Source organism: Malaya genurostris, chromosome 1, assembly GCF_030247185.1.
Source record: "Malaya genurostris strain Urasoe2022 chromosome 1, Malgen_1.1, whole genome shotgun sequence".
NCBI lineage: Eukaryota > Metazoa > Arthropoda > Insecta > Diptera > Culicidae > Malaya > Malaya genurostris.
Window position 1 is genome coordinate 157,251,717 of NC_080570.1, and position 21,014 is coordinate 157,272,730.

The 21,014-nt window shown below is 35.8% G+C and overlaps 4 protein-coding genes across 4 annotated transcripts; 1 reads left to right on the forward strand and 3 right to left on the reverse strand.

The window, feature by feature from the left end:
• Positions 1-1,366: 1,366 nt before the first annotated feature.
• LOC131426416 (zinc finger protein 239-like) lies at positions 1,367-2,700 on the reverse strand. Its single transcript, XM_058589123.1, has 2 exons — positions 2,465-2,700; positions 1,367-2,386 (listed from the first exon to the last, which is right to left on the reverse strand). Exon 2 carries the CDS (start codon positions 2,380-2,382, stop codon positions 1,615-1,617), a length of 768 nt encoding a protein of 255 aa, XP_058445106.1. The 5' UTR covers positions 2,383-2,386; positions 2,465-2,700; the 3' UTR covers positions 1,367-1,614.
• Positions 2,701-6,010: 3,310 nt separating this feature from the next.
• Positions 6,011-10,355, reverse strand: LOC131426406 (gastrula zinc finger protein XlCGF57.1-like). The gene is made up of 3 exons (XM_058589109.1): positions 10,169-10,355; positions 8,946-10,085; positions 6,011-6,776 (listed from the first exon to the last, which is right to left on the reverse strand). Exons 2-3 carry the CDS (start codon positions 10,079-10,081, stop codon positions 6,104-6,106), a joined length of 1,809 nt encoding a protein of 602 aa, XP_058445092.1. The 5' UTR covers positions 10,082-10,085; positions 10,169-10,355; the 3' UTR covers positions 6,011-6,103.
• A 4,419-nt stretch (positions 10,356-14,774) lies between these two features.
• LOC131426415 (zinc finger protein 239-like) lies at positions 14,775-16,763 on the forward strand. The gene is made up of 2 exons (XM_058589122.1): positions 14,775-15,827; positions 15,894-16,763. The coding sequence occupies exons 1-2, from the start codon at positions 14,983-14,985 to the stop codon at positions 16,174-16,176; spliced, it is 1,128 nt and encodes a 375-aa protein (XP_058445105.1). The 5' UTR covers positions 14,775-14,982; the 3' UTR covers positions 16,177-16,763.
• A 2,098-nt stretch (positions 16,764-18,861) lies between these two features.
• Positions 18,862-20,455, reverse strand: LOC131426409 (zinc finger protein OZF-like). The gene is made up of 2 exons (XM_058589112.1): positions 19,586-20,455; positions 18,862-19,516 (listed from the first exon to the last, which is right to left on the reverse strand). The coding sequence occupies exons 1-2, from the start codon at positions 20,437-20,439 to the stop codon at positions 18,985-18,987; spliced, it is 1,386 nt and encodes a 461-aa protein (XP_058445095.1). The 5' UTR covers positions 20,440-20,455; the 3' UTR covers positions 18,862-18,984.
• Between the last annotated feature and the right edge of the window lie 559 nt (positions 20,456-21,014).

Sequence of the window (21,014 nt, forward strand, 5' to 3'; positions counted from 1 at the left end):
TGAAAAAAAAAAAATATCATTCCATCGAATTTTTTTTTCAAATAATTGTGAAAAATTACAAAAAAAAAAGCTCATTTTTTCAGTGCCATTTTTGATAAGACTCGGAAAATCCTCCGAATTTTCCAGCCATTTTCACCCTGTAGATAGATAAAAGTATTTCAAAGGTCTGTATGTTTTTGGTTTTGTCAAATTTTTCAAAATTTCCATCAAAAATTTCCTAAAACCACCCGCGCGCATGGTACTTGGACGATGGCCTTAAACAGAATTCTGTAAAAAAAATTTGCGTGCAACTGATCGTACTGTAAAAATTTGCATAATTTTTGTAAACAAAAATTCGTATACCAGAAATTCGGTTATTTCTTATGTTTACCGAAAGTTTTCGTCAAAAAAATTACCGAACAGCGAAATAAAATCTTAGTGTGTAAGGTAGTTTCCGTAAGGCACGTGCAAAAAATACTTTAAGATGATTTATATTCACTCTACAGTTGAGTCGTATTAACTAAATTTCAGGTTGATACGGTTTACTTAATTTGAGCTTATTGAACGAAACTCTTGCTGTTAGGTGGTTTTGCTCTTTGTATTTTGACAATAATTGAAGGAGCGAATGAAAATAAGTACTCAAAATTTAGTAAAAAGAAGTCAAATAATTAGTTTTTATTTTCCACGCATATTCGCCATTGATTGCTCTCTGGTAATTTTGTATACGCTGTCCAGTTCGTTGATTATGGTGCTAATTTTGCAATTTTTTCTATTTCTTTCAGTTTATCTTCTTCTAGATGTCCTATGTGTTATTTTTTATGATTTCTCATATTTTACACACCGTAAAAGGGAATGTTCGGTTGTATCTAGTTCATCGCGCATGTCGCAATTCTTAGATTCCTCCATACGTAATTTAACGAGCCAAAAGTTAGAATAATCATGTCCTGATATAATTCTGTTCAAAAGTCTTATATCCTCTCCATTCAGCTGAATATTTGAATACCATGCTTTTACTGGGAAGTTTTCCATTATTTCACCAAATTTACGCCCTTTGTTTTCTTCGAGTGTTATGTTTCGGTACCAGTTGTTTGTTTTGTGGTCGAGTGTAGTCAGGATTTGATTTCAACCTTCCACTCAAAACAATACAAAGCCAACTTTTTACTTAGTATTAGAAATGATAATTGCACACAAAAATATAACGTTGATTAATGTAAGAATATAGTTGGAAAATTTGAGAGCTTTCGTTAGTTCTTTTTTTTTTGTTTTGCAGAGAGTTTTACCTGATTTGGAAAATCGTTATTTCGGATGGAATATTCTACTGAGCTTGTTAATGATTCCTTCTTCTTTGGCATGACATACCGTACTTGGTCGGTAAAGAAAGAAGATGCAAGGAGATGAGATAAGTTTATTTTGTTCTGATCGGTGATTTGAACCACTTCAATGTTTACATTTTGTTCTTGCAACTGTATTTCGCTCTGCTTACAAATATCATTACTCTGTGGAAAAGTATGGTTTCGCCAATACTTTTACATTTATTTTTGCTAGTTTCTATCCAACGACACCGCAAGAATCAGGCAACTAAAAATTTAGAATTAATCGAACATAAAAAAAATGCGTCACTTTGTTGATCAGCAATCAATTATTCGACTGTTCAGTTGCATGAATCCGTTTGTGCAGTTGCAAGTAAAATTTCGTACTGTAATCATTGTCACATATTTCACACTTATATCGATTTCCCGTGTGAGTAGATATGTGTCGTATCATGATATGTTTGATGGCAAAATCTTTTCCGCATACACTGCACTTATAAGGCCGCTCTCCCGTGTGTATGTTTCCGTGGTCTTTAAAATGCGATTGTTGCACGAATCCTTTGCCACACACTTCACACTCGTATTTATAATCACCGGTGTGTGTAGGCATGTGTACGTACAGTTCAGTTTCAGTAGGGAAACGTTTTCCGCAAACAGTGCATTTGTGCGGCCGCTCGCCACTGTGAACGAGCATATGTCGGTTGAGATTCGATAGAAAGCGAAAATCTTTTCCGCATTCAGTGCATTTGTACGATCGCTCACCGGTATGAATTTTATGGTGTAACTTCAACGTTCCACTCTCATGAAATCCTTTGCCACATATATCACACGTGTACGGTTTGTCCCCTGTGTGGACGGTCATATGCGTGCTTACGGCACTTTTCAAAGTAAAACTTTTCCCACAGATATCACAACTGAATGGCCGTTTGCCTTCATGAAATGAGACGTGCACGTTGAGGTTACTCTTCTTGGTGAATTGTTTTCCACAAATCGGACATTGATGGTGCTTTGGGAAGTCGTCCGTTGGTGTGGCTTTTCCACTTGACTGTGTATTCTTCTTTGGTATGACATTCCGTGCCATGTTTGATTTCATTATTCTGAAAAAAAGGAAATGCTTTTAAAATAAGAACACAAAAACCGCGATCAATGATGACGAGAGAAAACAATCGACTTACCCTCTGGTAATGAAGTTTTAGCTATCAAAATCGTGTGTGGCAAGTGAGCGGTCTTAGCCGTCTAGTAGACACCACAAAGAAAATAAATCGTTTGGTTTTTTTTCTTTGCTGTGTCACAAACGTGACAGGCTAACGCCAGTGATGGCCCATCTTGCCCAAATCGTTTGGTTCCTTTGGTTCTATTATTGTTTCGATTGTTTACAGCTAAGACCAAACAAGACAGCTCACGTTACGATTTCGGAGCCAAGCCTGAGAGCCACTTTGACGTTTTTGGTGTTGTACTCAGAGCTGCCAACAATTTTTTTCTCAAAAATCTGTATTTGGCGGAAAAATCAATCTGTACAGTATTAGGGTCTCTGAAAATCTAAAATCAATTTAGTAAGCAGACTGGTTTTACGACCCCATGGAATCAAACACAAAAACTGTAAATCGGTATTTACCTGTATGAAAATTGAACTATCGCGGTATTTTAAGAAAGCATATCTGTAATTCTGTATCGAGTACAAATATCTGTATAGTTGGCAGCGCTGGTTGTACTGTTTTCATACCACAGGGTTATCCTCATCGTATTTCGCAGGGTTTGCAACTACCCACATTATCAGTTCCGAATCGGCGAGAAATTTTCATTCAGAATTTTATGTGGAAATCATAATTCGGAATCAATTCCAACTTCAATGCAACAACCGGTTCCGAATGAATTTCGCCTACAACCGGTTGATTCGGAAAACTGTCGGAATTGAGTGAGAAGATGCGGACTGAATTGTTAATTCGTCTTCTTTTTTCTCGATTTTGCACGTTTTCGTGCTGATTTTTAGTTTCTTTGTGAAAGAAAACATTATATAACTGAATATATAAATTTAAATTTTCAAGTTTTTCGGATATATAGAACTAGTAAATAATCAGTTCTTAGAATTCCAGCAAAAACTGTTGAAGTTCGCTGGAAATTAACAAAACGACCTACCTTAGTCAGCATCAGCTGGAGTGTAGTGAAATGGCGTAAGTCGCCTAACTTTTACACTATCGCATTCATAAAATCAGCGAATATTCAATGACATTTATAATGTCACTGTCAATCGGGTTGATCGAGTAGTCAACTCAAGCAAAAATTCTAGCACTGAACCGATCGAGCGAAAATTCTAGCACTGAACCGATCGAGCGAAAATTCTAGCACTGAACCGATCGAGCACTGAAAAATCATGCAGTCGAGTAAGAATTCATTGCTCATTCCGTCATATCGATAATGTGGGAGGATTAGTGCAAATGCCTAAAGGAAATTTAAACTCAAAAAAATCTAATTCCAACAATGCAATAATTGTTTTCGCATTCTGAAAAATTCAATATAGCATGCGAATCAGCCTCAACCCATTTGTCAAAAGTCTGGCAACAATGCAACAATCGTTTCCGGCAGAGAATTTCGCCTAGCGTTTAGGGTAACAGAGGTATTCTGGCCCGCTTTAGGATCGATTTCATTTTGGCCCACTTTGTAAAAATATCCACCAAATGTTTTAATATCTTTGAATAATCCTTCCGCAATAGGTAATTTAATGTGATTAGCTTCAAACTGATGCAACATGGGTTACCTAAGATCGATTGAATCCATATAGTTTGTTAGGTGGGCCAAAATATATGAAGTGGCCAAAATACCTCTGTTACCCTATTATCGGTTCTACATTTTTAGCGTCTTTATTTTATTTTTTCAATAAAACGCACATCCCAAGTAACAATTCGAATGCCTTATGGTTTTGATTATAATTAATAGGAGTTTTGTAATTGCTTGTTCAATCACTACTTGTTTTATAACAACTATAATAAGTGTCGCTTTTGACAAGTAATATCATAGTTTTTAAAGCTTCTATAAAACCTTTTACCTAGACTAACAACTGGACTAAAAATAAATCAATTTGTACTAGAATAAAACCATGCAAACGCTCTTAATATTGCTTTAAAAAATTTTCTTTAAAACATTATTGTTAGTTAAATTCTTTCATAAATCTAGTTTAGTGTGTGTGCGTGTTCATTTAATGACAGTTCCACTCAGAGCAAATTTGAGGGTTCTAAAGTACATTTATGACACTCTTGTTGTGGGCTATTTGATTCATTGCTTCTTAGATTAAGTGTAATTTGCATTAAAGAAAATTTCATGGCCGCCATTATGATTTTCTTTGCCGTATCCTTTATTGACATCAAATAAACTTCGAAATGCAAAAACGAGGAAGTATGATGGACTTTTATAATTCATTTTCAGAACGTATGAACAAGTTTTACCGCCACGAAATAGTTTTATACAAAAAAGACGATGAATCACAGAAAATAATTTTCATAAATCATGGAGACTTTTGCAAAAACCGTATTTATTTCAAGGCGATTAGTTATAATTCTTATTTTTATCCATACATTCACGATAAAAATAAAAGCGCATGTAGTTTTTACGTTCGGTTAAAGCCTCAAACTTGTAAATAAAATCCAATGAATTCTTACTGATTGCAGACATGACACATATAGTCAAGAAAAATATTATCAAAACGACAGTTTATTCATAGCGGAATTCATTCCATCCAAATAAATTTAATGTTGATCGTAAAGCTGGTTTCAACATTTTCTTGAATTTGAAGTTTTAACGCAGCTTTATGCTGATTCTTCACTTTGCTTTATAAACCTTATGAAGAATGGTCCACTTGGCAGGAACATGCTCTTATAGAGGTTTTCAGTAGGCTTTCGTGGAGTTTAAAGTTTTAATGCAAGATTTATTATGTAGCATTGAAGATAGCTACAAGTATTCATTAATATTAAAAATGTTACTTGGGATATGAAAGACAACCAGTTATTGCCCTTCATATATACTAATTATATGAAATGTTATTGCCAATAACATTGCTTTCTCACTACCAAACATACCCATATCTCAATCTCATTTACCTCGTCTCAAGATTCGTTTTTTTTGTATGGACATGCGGGATTTACGAATAAATAATGAAGTCGAATAAAAAAAAAGCTGGAAGAGAGAAATAAACAAGACACGTGCGGCGAGGTAATGACGTAATTTCGCCTGGACAATGTTGACTGCTGCCGGAATGCAGCCAGCCTTCTGACGGTTGCCAGAATTCCTCACAAGCGGGAACGGTCAACATACTACAAGATACCGATAAGTTATAGGTGCTTTAGGCTGTGAACCATTTCGCGGTTATTTTGAACTTTTGGTTAAAATCTGACATTCGAGCGATTAATTTGATGTTGTCAAAAATAATCCTGCTCGAGAGCAGAGCATGGTTATTTTTGACAGATCGATGATTGCTTTCCGACACTGAAAAAAAATCTTGCAATGAAAATTCTAATATTAATTCTTTAGTTGAAATTATTTCCAGTGGAAAATAAACCCAAATAACTTTCCGTCCGTCAAATTTCGAAATGGGTCGCAGTTTTAGTTGAATTTAACTACTCGACACAAAGTAACCGCTCAAGTGTCAGATTTCAACCAAAAGCTAAAATTGACTGCGAAATACTGTACTTTAATTCTGTCGCCATGAACGTAAGCGGTTAGCTAAGATGTGGAAGCAAACTGAATAGGAAAATTTATCATTTTATTGTGTAAGAGATAGAGTAATACATTTTACAGTAACGTTTGCTAAATAGTTTTTGCACTTATGCCGACTGTTCTTGTAAGCAAATATGTGCACATTTAGTGGCGAAATTTTTACCGCATACACTGCATTTATAGGGTCGCTCGCCTGTATGTATGTTTTTGTGGTCTTTCAAAAGCGATCGAAGCTGGAATCCTTTACCGCATACATCACAGTTATACTTATAAGACCCGGTGTGCGAAGGTTCGTGTAGGTTTAATTGAGCGTTGCAGGTAAAAGTTTTGCCACATTCCGTGCACTTGTACCTGCCTTCATGAAGGTGCATGTGTTGGATTAGAATCGTTCGAGAGTGAAAATCTTTTTCGCATACAGTGCATTTGTACGGCCGTTCACCGGTATGAATGTTGCTGTGAAATTTCAACACTTGTTTGTCCCGAAACCCTTTCCCACATACGTCACACGTGAACGGTTTAACGTTGGTCGTGGTATGGATGATCATATGCCTGGCTAAATTTTTCTTAGAACAATAACTTTTTCGGCAAATATCACAACTAAATGGTCGTTTGTTTTCATGAAGCAAAACGTGATTATGAAGAGAATCCTTGTTATAGAAGTATTTATCACAAATCTGACACTTTAGTTCATCGTTATTTGGACTGCGAGATGCCACAACGCTAGTTGACGGTTCCTCCTTCTTTGGCATGACATCGCGTACTTGGTCGGATTTCATTTCACTGAAAATAAAACGGTCAATCAAGAAACAAACATCAAACAATAAATGGTGTATTTTATTTAGCATAAACTCGGGAGGTATAAATTTGTTTGGAATTATTTTCGTTCACATGTGTAGAGTATAAAAAATGTTAGTTTTGAAATGCTGTTTTGAGCCAGTGTAGGACGAGATCTGTCAAATTGTGATTGAATAAATCGAACACCGGTAGAAAACGCTAAACTGCGAGGTTCATCTCCGTTACTTTTTCGAAAATCCGTTGGTCACCCGGATTTCTCCCGCTAAAAGCTGATTTTCCAATGGTGTGTTTAGTGCATAGAAAAAGGCGGGTGGGTAATGTCACAAACATAACTGGAGGACGTAAATACGAATAAAACCAACATGCTTTTTCTCCACTTCCGAATATTGACAACCGTTCGTATTGGTTGTGGTTCGTGTGAATTTTGCCACTTTTATGGCGACTTATTGGGAACACACTTATTTGACCACGCAGAACAAATGAGAGTAGATTTACATACGCAGTGGAAGAAAATTTCGTAGTTTCTTGGGAATATTTCAATGGTACTGACAAGAAACGATTTGTAAATTTTATCCGATGTTTACAACTGTCGAGTACTTTTTGCCATCGTTTATTTTGATGTACCTGAGCCTGAATTCTGGAAACTCGGAAACTGGAACTAAATTAAACAGAGGAATTCGTATCATGGGGCAGGCTAAAAATTCCTCTGCAAAAATCAGGCTCAGAATCACAGATCAAGAATTCAGTTCATGAGTTTAGTTCTAGAATTCTGGAACTGAGTACTGAATTTGATTTCCGAACCTGAAGAAAGGAACTAAGTTCAGTTCAGAAATCTAATTTTTGAGCCCAAGCTCCGCATTCAATTCCAGCATGCAGGTTTCTGATCCTGAATCCAGGTTTTGAATCCTGGAACTGAATTCAGGGGTTAAATTTTGTAACTCAATTCGGGAAGTAAATTCTGGCGCAAAATTCTGATTCGAAGTTCTGGTTCATAATTCAGATCTAGAATTCATATCTGAAACTTTTTTCCAGAGATGTTCCCGTATCAGAATTCTAGGTACGAATTCTGAACTTAAATTAAATCACTATTGGGAATCAAAACTAGATGGCTCAAGTGGCACGTTTCCCGTTAGGAGTGCCGGTTCGGTGAGATTTCAAAAGATGGCACTGGTTGTTATGAACATTGAACAGTAACAGTTGATGTCGATAGATAGTTTCAAGAGGTTAGATATCTGTCATTAATATGCAGTTCGTTTTTTTTAAATTTGTTTTTCACTTTATTAAATATAAGCAATTTTCTGTTTTAATTGAAAAAAAGGCGCGGCTGAAGCGAATCAAATGCTGGTGGATATTTATGGTAATAATATTCCAACTGAAGATACCAGTCAAACGCAAGAGAAGCTTTGGAAGCTGTTCATTGGAAGTGACTCAACAAGCAGTTTCTATACGATTGAAATCCATGGGAATGATTTAAAAGCAAGGCAGCCGGCTGCCTTATGAACTGAAACCGAGAGAAATATTTGGAAACGCATCCGTCGTATTCTCCTGACATTGCTCCTTCTGATTACTGTGGTTGTTCCTACGGAGGTAGCACAATGGGGTAAGTTTTCAGTTGACTTCTTTCGCAGAAATCGAAAATTGGCTTCAAATTTGGATCACCTCAAAAGACGAGACATTTTTTTTTTCTAGATAGAATTCGACAAGAGAGGTGGGAAAAAGTAGTAACTAGCGATGGACGATAGTTCGATTAATTTTTTAATTCTTTTCATGTTGAAACAAATACATGTTTGACCCTAAAAAATGGACCGAATTAATTTGTACTCCCAATATTTGAAGATTTTTGTTGTAAATCTAATATCTTGTCCCAGAATATATAGAATTAGGATTCAGTTTCGAAGTCATAGTTTTAACGTTTGAACCTAAATCCTGGAATTACTTTCTGAAACTGCAACTAAATTCTAATCCTAACATTAAGTTCAGGTTCTGAATTAAGTTCCAAAATTCAATTTTAGAATTCTGTTCAGAAACCAATCCAAATGAGGCTGTTGTTGGAAGGTTCTCAACACGACGTGTAGTTCTATCTTCCACAGGGTAAGTTTTGAAAAGGCGCTCCATAGTAAAGTAAGACGCGTATTCCCGTCGAAAATAACTTACCTTCGATTAACTTCATTGTGGCTACCGGAACTGTTCGGTATTTGCTGTAAATCGAATGTGACGTTTGCTTTCTCGCCGTCATCGAGTTGCGTTGATGCGTTTTTTGTTGTACTTGAATTTGTTACTTGCTCTGTTGTGTGAAGGCGTTTGTGCAATTTCAAGTTAAATTTCGTTCGGTATTCTTTGCCACACACCTCACACATATGGCGAGTGTTCGTGTGAAGCGATACGTGTTGAGTTAGAACACGTTTATCGGCAAAGTCTTTTCCACATATACTGCATCGATACGGCCGCTCTCCTGTATGAATGTTTTTGTGGTCTTGCAATAGTGTTTTGTAAACGAATCCTTTGCCGCACACATCACACGAATGCTTATAATCACCAGTGTGGGCAGCCATGTGTGTGATGAGTGGACCGTTAGAGGTGTAACTTTTCCCACATACAGTGCATTTGTACGGACGTTCGCCTGTATGAATGTACATATGGTGTTTAAGACTCGGTTTGGAGTAAAACTCTTTTCCGCATTCAGTGCATCTGTACAATCGCTCACCGGTATGCATATTGAGGTGGTACTGCAATCTTTCATTGTTGTGAAATCCTTTTCCACACACTTCACACCTATACTTAAAATTATCCGGGTGATTAGTAGCCATGTGCATATTTAGTGCATTCCTGGTAGCAAATATTTTTTCACATACTGTACATTTGTAAGAACGCACGGTTGCGTGAAGCTGCATGTGCTGAACGAGATTCGGTTGAGCGTGAAAATCTTTTTCGCAAACATTGCATTTAAACGGCCGCTCACCGGTGTGAATATTGTTGTGGAACTTCAACGCTAGACTCTCATGAAATCCTTTGCCACATATATCACACGTGAACGGTTTGTTCCCTGTGTGAATGGTCATATGTCTCTTTAGGGCACTTTTCAAAGTAAAACTTTTCCCACAGATATCACACCTGAATGGCCGTTTGCCTTCATGAAATTTGACGTGCGCGTTGAGATTACCCTTCCTATTGAATTGTTTTCCACAAATCGGACATTGATGTTGCTTTGGAAAGTCGTCCGTTAGTGTGGCTCTTTCACTTGACTGTACTTCCTCCTTTGGTATGACATTCCGTGCCATGTTTGATCTCATTATTCTAAGAAGAAAAAAAGCAAACGTTTTAAAAATATGAACTCAAAAACCGCGATCAATGAAGACGAGAGACAACAATCGACTTACCTTCTGGTAATGTAGTTGACGTAGTTGTAGCTATCAAAATCGTGCGTTTTTAGGTTGTTTCGGTTATTTACTGTTTATCTTCTTCTTCCACACAGCTGTTTACCGAATTAAGAGGTGTCAGCAGCAGAGTTACCATATTCACAGATTTTTCTGTAAAAGCCCAGTTTTTTTTTTGCTATTTTACCACACAAATTCTGTTTCGAAAAACACAGATTTTATCAAAATTCACAGATTTCTACAGATTTTTATGAATATTTCATAAAAATAGCAGATTGTCAAACAGTTTTTTTTTACAGATTAAGATCGAAAATATGCAACATACACGCAGAGAAAAATATTGTAAAAATAGCTAAATTGAGGTTTTAGACAACGAATTGTTTTATTGAAATAGTGACAAAAGAAAATCTGGGTTGATATTGCAAATATTGCTACTTGAAACTACAAAACAAGATGATTAATTTTCCTCAGTGGATTGGTTTGTTTCAATCAATATTTTGGTAGAAATAACAAATATTTTTCTTGTGCGTTCCTGCAAAGACATCATACAAAGACATCATATTAACAAGATATCCAGCTCTCACATTTCCCGAACAAATCATTGGCAACATCCTTTTTTGTGAACATGTCGCCCTCAGGTGAGTCCGCATCGAATCTCATACATAGAAGTAGGGGAGAGAAATGTCAAATTCGTGCGCGCCAAACTAGCAGGGCTGCGCACCCATACAATTGACATGATATGTTGAATGTGATGCCGTGCGATGACGTTGTTGAACTGAAGATTGATTTTGCTCCAAGCTGACAAGGTCTGGTTCCTGTCAATTTCTTGTCAAACAATTTCACAGTAAATTCAATTTGAAAAATTACTTTGTAGTGAACGAACTCTAGTTTAAGTGAATTATTTGCAGCAGTTTAAATTTACAAACTTTTTAGTAGAAATAAATGAGATTAAGTTTAGCTATTTCTACTAACGCTTTTGTTTGTTATAATAACATATTTTGGTGTGATTTTAAGAATGAAATGATTTCTTTTAATTTGCAAGGTAATTTTTGATGTTATTTTATTTCGATTTATGCTTTTATTCGAATACTTAAAAAAAATGTTCACATTGAAGCCCGGGTATTTTGATTAGTATCCAATGTTTTGGTTCTTCGTCAGACCGGTCAAGATATCTGTATCAAATAATTATTTTGTAAAAAATGTGTTATTCAATGTTATGCAATTTTCAAGACTACTGTAAATTCTCAATACATACGCTTGGATTGTTTAAAACCCCCTATGGAATGAAAGAAGTATATCAAATTTATTTTCAAAACACACAAAAACTTTATTCGCGAGAGAAAAAATGCTGTTTGTTCACGCGGAAAAAAATTGCTCTGAAAAAATACATTCAATATGGTCCATTTAAATGGTAAACTTTGTTGTATCATAACACATAAAAGATCACTGATGAAATGAAATTTTTTTTTGTCGTTATATAAAGGTATAACAGGATTGAACCAATATAGACATTGCCGATAACATTAACTCAACTTTGGTTGACATGTAATAAATAGTTAGTTTATTTCAACAGTAGAATCAGCCAAAACAATTTTTTTTTCATTTGACTAGTCAAAAATTTTGATTTGAATCAAACAGAAAACATTATTGATGTTGAAGGGAAAAATCCGTTCAAAACAATCATATTCTAGTTAGAAATCATCATAATTCAAATTTAAAAATCTACTAAAAGTTTTGTTAGTTTAAACATGCTTCATTTCTCTGCGTGCAGATGGTACACCGATTTTTCATGTTGAAACTAGAGTGCCTATAACCAGAGTGACGACATCTCATCCGTAATTTTGGCAACAATTCAAAACATTCCATTAGCTTTACATTGAATTGACAGGTCGTTTGCTCGTTTGGAACTGGGAGCTGTCATTCCAAACGAACAGCTGTCGCCACTCTGATTATAGTCACTCTAGTTGAAACACAGATTTTAAAATGGCAACTCTGGTCAACAGTGTTACCATATTCACAGATTTTTCTGTAAAAACTACAAATTTCTCGGTTGATTTTTCAGAAGGCGGTAAGAGCAAGTGACAGTTTCTCTTTGTTTACTTTCTCTTCAATTAATTACCAAGCGGTTTCCACGTTTATCACTCAACTCTTTGCATAAAATGATACTCGAAACTTTGAACTTTCAATCAGAATTGTGAAACCCAAGAAAATCTTTATAATCACCTCACAATAATCAAAAGAGGAAAGTAAACAAAGAGAAACTGTCACTTGCTTTTACGGCCTTCTGAAAAATCAACCAAGATTTTTGAACCATTTTTGCTTTTTCAAAAATCACAGATTCCCACATTATCGAAATGATGGAATGCGGAATGAATTAAGAATTCATTCGACTGCATGATTTTTCAGTGCTAGAATTTTCGTCTGAGTTGGCTGCTCGATGAACCCGATTGACAGTGACATTATTAATGTCATTGAATATTCGCTCATTTTATGCATGTGTTAGTGTAAAATCTAGGGCATATTTAGAGCAAATTCAGCAGATGCAAGATTCTTATGGGTGGTCTATAATGTAAATGAAACTGAAACAAACGTATCCCCAGCAATCCGTTTTAGTTTTATTTATTCGACCAGTTCTACTGTCAAATTTAAAACTGGTATACATTGCCGTTCTATTTTTTTTCTATATTTGAAACACAGATAAAACGCTGCTGGGGCTGCCAGTTTATTTTGTTATTATTTCTAGATTTAAATTTTAAAACTGACATAAATTATGCATCTAGAACTAGAACACTCCTGAATATGCCCTTCGGAGTGTTCTAGTTCTAGATGCATAATTTATGTCAGTTTTAAAATTTAAATCTGGATTTCATAACAAGAAAAACTGGCAGTCCCAGCACCGTTTTATCAGTGTTTCAACACTCAAAATAATAATCATGTTATAGTTACTATATTTATTTATTTATTTATTTATTTAGGTATAATCAACAGACACAATATGGTCCTAATGATAATTTCTAGTAATATATAAAAAATTTCCAAGTATCCTACTGCGTGATAGATTGAAGTCAAATCCTGAAGAAACGCGGTTGAATGATCTCTGCAAGCCAATAATAGCATTGTTAGCACCATAGTTAGTTCGTCGTAAAGGAAGTCGAAGAAATGCACTGTTGCGAAGAGCCCGGGGTCGGACGTTGATATTAATTTCGCGGAGCAAAGCAGGGCAGTCAAAGTTACGTGAAAAATTATGTGAATATTTTCCACCCTACTTTTCACATAGGTTTTAATGGACTGGCATTTTAAAACTGTTTAATGCATAATCCAATAAAAGCTACTTGTTTCATAGGTAAAATATAATGTACTGCTCATATCACATTTACCTATCAGTTCATATAAAATTTAGATACCAGAGAATTACTATTTTATGTACTGGTTGAAGTCAAAAGGGAGATTTCAGATTTTTATATAAATCTAGGAAATGAAAAATGCCATGAAAAATAAAATATTTATTTCAGAAAATTAGCATAAAATTTTAACGGTTGAAAACAAAAAGCAACTAATAACGTCGTGGGATCTCGCATCTACAAGCCTCCAGAAATCGTTTTGTTGTCACTGCCATCCAACCGAAGCTGCAGTCGAGATCCGAGAACTCACACAACACTACCGATGCAGGTTGAGTTCGCATTACATGGGTCCAGTATCTCTAGCTTCATACCGATTCTGAACTTGTTTTTCGGTGGACCAACGACCTGTTTGAAGCATTCGACAGGAGCGGGCACACATCCGGACTTACGCAGGCACTCGGTCCAGTCGAACACATGGAAACTTTCATACTGGAATGGTCCGGTCGATTGCATATGCGGTATTGTTCAAATAAACTTACTTTGATCCATTGAATTATTCCATGCATTGGGTTATTTTTTCGCATATCCCACAAAAGTTTTGTCTCAAGGACGCTTTGAGTCCCGAGTTGGGTGTTTTCCCTTATAATCGCGAGTGCTCTGATAAAGTCGCTTTTTATAAAGCGAAACATTCAAGCTATTTATTTAATATTTTTACTTGCAAGCGGTTCCACACTTTTTCGAAGATTATCCATTTTTTCACTAGAGAATTTCATCAGAAAATAATCGCGCAATGCGAAGAGAAAATGTTACGCGGCAATAAATGACAGCTGTTGTACTGAATCTCGGCAACAGCTAATGTATATTCCAAAATCTCGGCAAACGTCTCTGCTGATGTCGACAGAAATGTTTACTGATAAATTCAGCAAGCAATTATGCCAATTTCGGCAAAGTGAAGCATTTTGCCGAAATATCAGTGAATGCATTTAACGAAGTTCAGAAACATGCGTATTGATTACTGAGCAATCAGCAAATTTACGTGTTGCTGATCAGTTTCGGCATTTTATTATGCCGAGCTCAAGAAATGGTTTTAAGTGTGTATGACAAACATAACATTTCTCATACGCTGTGGAATTCATAAGTTGTTCGTATGAAAGTTACGATGGTGATAGATGAGATGTACATTGCAGAATCATAAACATTATAATAGAGGTATATTATTTATATTAATCTTTTGAAATGGTAATTTTTTTTTAAATTTTTGATGAACCAAAAGATTTGCCTTATGATTTTCACTATTCATTTTGCCTGAGTGTAGGATAATGTATATAAAATATTATCTGGCATCGCTGACAGTAACAAAAACAATAAACACACGAATATTTTGTATTGATTGTCCACAAGAACGGCAAAGAGCGATCACGGTCCATTTTTCTTCTCGTTGGTAAGACTGTCGTTTTCGTATTTTTTCTCAGAAAAATGAAATCCGACCAGGTACAGGATGTGATGCCAAAAGAGGAAAAGCAATCAAATGATTGTATCACGTTAACGAACGATCTTCCGAAACAATATAAATGTCTGATTTGTGAGAAAACATTTGCTAGGAAGTATATACTCAACTATCACTTCTTATTGCATGACGGCAAGCGCCCATTCAGTTGTGATATTTGTGGAAAAAGCTTTGCTTTGAAGAACTACATGAACAAACATATGAACGTCCATACAAAGGACATAACGCGCATGTGTGATGTATGTGGCAAAGAATTTCGGGACAAGCATTCATTGAAGGTTCACAAAAATATTCATACTGGTGAGCGACCGTACAAATGCACTGTATGTGGTAAAAGTTTTGTCACCAAGATTGAGCTAGGCTTACACATGCCAGTGCACATGGGAAATTATAGGTATAAGTGTGATGTGTGCGGCAAAGGATTCACGCAAAGATCGCGTTTGAAAGACCATGAAAACAGTCATACAGGAGAGCGCCCGTATAAATGCAGTGTATGCGGAAAAGATTTCGGCACCAGATCTGTTCTAACCGGTCACATGTCAATTCACACGGGTAATCAACATCAATGTGAAGTTTGCGGCAAAGAATACGCTAGTAAATTGAATTTGAAATTGCACAAACGCATTCATGCATCTTTACTAATCGAAGCAACAGACCAAGAACGCTTCATTCTAGCCAAACAGAAGAGTATAACAAACGAATCCACAAAACTTGATGTCAATGACAAGGTAAATGAACTAGCCAAAACCAATGACAACAGCGATGCATTTGATTTACAACCAAATTTATACGATTCTTCTAGTTGCAATCGAAGGTAGGTCAATTCTTATTTGTCGTTTTGATCATAGTTTTTGTAAAAAATCTTTCGCTCATTTTTCAGTGAAATGATATCCTGTCATATACAGGATGTTATACCAAACAAGGAGCAACTATCAACTAGCTCAGTAACTTCTTTCACACAGGAAACCAATATTCCAAAACAATTCAAATGCCAGATTTGTGATGAACAATTTTCTGACGAGGACTGTCTACATAAGCACGTCTTATCGCATGGGAAAGCGACAAGAATAAGTTGTCATATTTGCAGAAAAAGTTATTCTTCTACGTCAAATTTAAGCAGACATATGATCGCCCATACCGTTGACAAACCCTTTAACATGTGATGTATGCGGCAAAGGATTTCGTGACAACCAAGCATTGAAGTGCCACAACAATATTCACACCGGAGAGCGTCAGTACAAATGCACTGTGTGCGGAAAAGAGTTCCATGCTCAAACGAATTTTTCCCAACACATGCGCCTTTATGAAGACAAGCACAAGTGCACGGAATGTGGCAAAACTTACCTCTAACGCTCTACTAAGCATACACGTGTCTTCACACACCGGACATATACGAAGCTAGTGGCAATGAATACAGGACTAAATTTAACTTGAAATCGCACAAACGATTGATGTTCTCACCTTCACATAAAATACATTCATATTATTTCTATTTGTTGTTGCCAAGACTGTCATCAGAAATAAAATACACTGATAAAAATCGACACGTTGGACTGATGGGTTTCACACTCAAATTCGTCGCATTTGATTCGACACTTTAATTGCAAGTGTAAGTCTCTTCAAATCTGATTCAAATCGAACAATATTAGGTTTCTATTGATAATACACTTGAATTCCATCAAACAAACAGCAGATTTATTTCAAATGTATGACACTTAGTGTTCAATTCGCTCGATACCTTCATTCGAACTATCAGACAAATTAATATGAACTTATATGTTTAGGTTTTAACAGATTTTTACCTATAATTATCATTTAGAATACTTTTTCATATGAGGTGGATATTAATTTAATGTCGTTTTCGCTTGAAAAAACTGAAACTGACCCAGGGTAGTTTCATCAAACAAACGCTTTCGGCGAAACTGTGTTAGGTTCGCACTTAGTAAGGGGGGTTCGAGCAAACCTGATATCAAAACTGGGTTCGAAACTGACTCGATTTTCAGTTCAACAACGTTGAAACTAGGTTGGAGACTAGCTTCAAACAAACGGTTCGACAGCAGTTAGGGTGGAAACTGAGTTAGAACCGTAAATTTAATGAATTGCAGTAATATATAACGCAAGTTATTTCTGTAAATTGTAAAGTTTCAGAATTGTTGAAGCGTTTCTTGGTATTGATGAATGTGGAAGTCTCCCTTTTCCTGAATTTCAAATGGGATAACGGCACCCTCGTTCATCTCAGTTCCAGTAGTCATCTCATATACGAAAAGTATTAGTTCACTGAGCCAAAATCTCCCATTGGATTTAAATGAAAAATCACATACTTATTGAAAAAAGCCCACCACATTATATTCATATGCATCGTGTAACATTTATATGATAGTTTATAATATTTAATTGAAATCTCGATAACTTTTAAGTGTACAGCACTTACACCATATGTGTGAAGCACGTAGGTAGATTTCATGTGTAAAGCAAATATAAATTACGTGATTATATGCTGTGAAAATTGTTTGAAATAAAAATGGCAGTAAGTAACGAATAAGAGAGTGCTCGCAGATTTAGGATTCGAAATTGTTTGTTTGGTCTTTTATGTAAGTTTATACGAGCTATCAAAAAATAATTCTAAAAATAATTAAATTTAACATTTTCTAGAATGCTATATAGTTCAACTGCGAACAATACTGTCGGACAACAGCGACTTTTTCGTTTCATGTAGGCAACGGAATTCTACTTTTATATGGACTCTACAATGTGCCAGTTATTATAAGTATCAATTTAGCTTACATATTCGTTATTATAAAAATTAGTAAATTCATTTTAAATATATGAAGGAAACGTAAAATCATTTTCATTCAATAAACATCAGTCATACTGCCAATAAATCAATAGAAAAGTATTTGATTACCATTGGAAAAATATATAGAAGTTAAATGAAATACCGATAAATAATATATGGATTTCATATAAGACACATGTGATATACTAATAATAGGTACGTGAAATTCACATAAAACATACGTGTTGCCAACATTGATTTTCATTATGTGGGACACATGACTGTCATATATGGGAAAATTAACTTTTATGTGCAAAGTATTATGGAAAATAATCATATGTTTTTGCATTTGAATACTAAGTGATGTTTATTTGGAGCGTTAGAGTCTGATCGTGTCGTCGGTTTTCATCTTCTCACCTTTGCTGAACATGTCAAAGATTTCAATGTGGAAAAATCCTGGTGGATACGGTTGTATCGTTTGAGTTGTATATCTGCCAGCGGTGAGGTCGTCGGTCACCAGAATGTCTGCCAGCCATATTTTTCCAGCTGGCAGAGTTTAGTCAGCCATCTGGCAGCCATGCGTATGCTGCTTTGAATAAACTCACCTGTTGAGTAAAAAATACTCATTTAAGGTACTTTTCATCCAACAAAAAAAAGGTGATTACTTAATGTTAGGTAAATTGTTGGGTGAAAATGTTTTGTGTGTTGCATCGCAATATTTTGGTAAGCAGCAGAGAAATAACAACTGTTTATAATCAAAGTAACATTTTATCCGATTTTTTATATAATTGTGCACGATAGTCTGTCGTTATTTGTAGCGTAAGTATTTTTGTATTTGACGTTAATAATTTTATTTAATTTATCCTGTGTGATATGTGAATATTTCCCCTACTCTTCATGGACTGGTATTTAGGAACTGTTTGATGCATAACACGGTGATAATTATGTTTTTCATAGATAAAATAAAATTTAGTGAACCAAATACCAGAGAATTGTTATTTTAAATATTGGTTGAAGTCACAGAGGTTTTCACAGATTTTGATATAAATCAAAAGGACTCTTACCATGAAAAAATAAACATTTATTTCAGAAAAATAGCATGGAAGTTCAATGGTTGGAAAAACCATGCTATTGGCTGGTCTGTTAGGTCGTAAATTGCAAGTTCAATTTCGAACTGCACCGTTTGCCACACACTTCACACATATTTCGACTGCTCGTGTGAATGGATGTGTCGAATCAGGTTACGTTTAGCGGTGAAATCTTTCCCGCATACACTGCATTGAAATGACCGTACGCCTGTATGAATGTTTTCGTGCTCTTTCAAATGCGATCTTTGCACGAATCCTTTGCCACACACATCACAGTTATACTTATAGTCACCGGTGTGTGTTTGCATGTGTATGCTTAATTCAGCTTTAGTAACAAAACTTCTTTCGCATATAACGCATTCATACGGCCGCTCGCCACTGTGAATAAGCATATGTCGGTTGCGATTCGATAGAAAGCGAAAATCTTTTCCACATTCGGTGCATTTGTACGATCGCTCACCAGTATGAATATTGTGGTGGTGCTTGTAGAGATCGCTCTTGTTTGCGAATTGTTTGTCACAAATCTGACATTTGTGTTGATTTGAACTATCGCTTGTTTGAGTGGAAAATGCCGCTGAGTAAGCTGATAAGTCCTTCTTCTTTGGAACAACATCCCGTACCTGGTCGGATTTCATATCACTGGAACGAAAATGACTGCTTTAAAACCTGAAAAATTTCTTTGATCTTTGTAGAAAGGAATTAGTTTACCTAGGATTAATTTTAATGCATTCGTCTGTTGCATTGCTTTGGTTAGCATGAGTTTCATGGTCTGTTGGATCGATCAGAAGCGAATCAATTGATTGTTCAGTTGTATGAATCCGTTTGTGCCATGTCAAGTAAAATTTTGTGCTGTATTCTTTGTCACACACTTCACACTTATACCGAATGCCCGTATGAATCGATTTGTGTCGTATCAGGATACGCTTTGTGGCAAAATCTTTTTCGCATACCGTGCATTTGTAGGGCCGTTCACCAGTATGAATGTTTTTGTGGTCTTTCCAATGTGATCTTTGCACGAACCCTTTGCCACACACATCACAACTATGCTTATACTGACCGGTGTGTGAAGACATGTGTGTGCTTAGTTCTTTTTTAGTGGTAAAACATTTTTCACAAACTGTGCATTTGTACGATCCCTCACCGCTATGAACATTGCGGTGCAGCTTCATTTTTTCTGTATTTCTAAATCCTTTGCCACATATTTCACAGGTGAACGGTTTTTCCCCGGTATGGACAGGTATATGTCTAACTAGGTGACTCCTAAAAACATAAGCTTTCCCGCAAATATCACAACTAAATGGCCGCTTGCTTTCATGTAATAAGACGTGTTTGTTGAGTGTGCTCTTGTTAGTTAATTGTTTGCCACAAATGTGACATTTGTAGTCTTTTGCTAGTGTGGTTCTTTCCCAATTCCAACGTTTCTTCCCCAACCCTTCACTTGACTGTTCCTTCGGTATGACGTTTAGTTCCAGGTCAGACTTAATATTTCTGAGAAGAACGCGAAGGCTTTTAAAATATAAAACTTCCAAAACCATCAAAACCTTTGGGTCATGTCGTTGCATCAACCAAAAACCTTGCGCTGTCTGCTGTAAATCGAATGTTTACTAGTGCTTCGATGTGCTGTGCGTGTGTGTTTGCTTGTTTACATTCGTTTAGGGATGTCGGAATGTTGATCGAGTAATCGAATAAAAACCCACACTCAAATAAAAAATCACCCTCGAATTACTAGAGATAACACGTGAAATTGTTTCAAATGTCAAACTGAATATTTTACGTAACGGTATCGGTACGGGAGCGGGTATCGTCTAAAATGAACAGAATCCTCCCATACAATTCCCGTTAAATAACCAATCGTCAAATAATCTACGTCGATTTCCGGTATAAAAAAAATCAATTTGAAAAAACGGCGAGAATTAAACCCTTAAAGTGTAAGTAGCTTGGTATTTCGATAGTCATTTACTTTTACTTTCACGTTTTACCGGACGAATTATATATTTGACACCTTACTCTTCGCAAAACTTTAAAATCACAACCACAAGCTTTCGATTTATAGTAGAAACTTTGGCTCCGTAATAATCAAAAGAGAAAGGAAAGAGAGGTTCTCATTTGCAGTTGGGCCCTTTTGTCGTGGAACTAT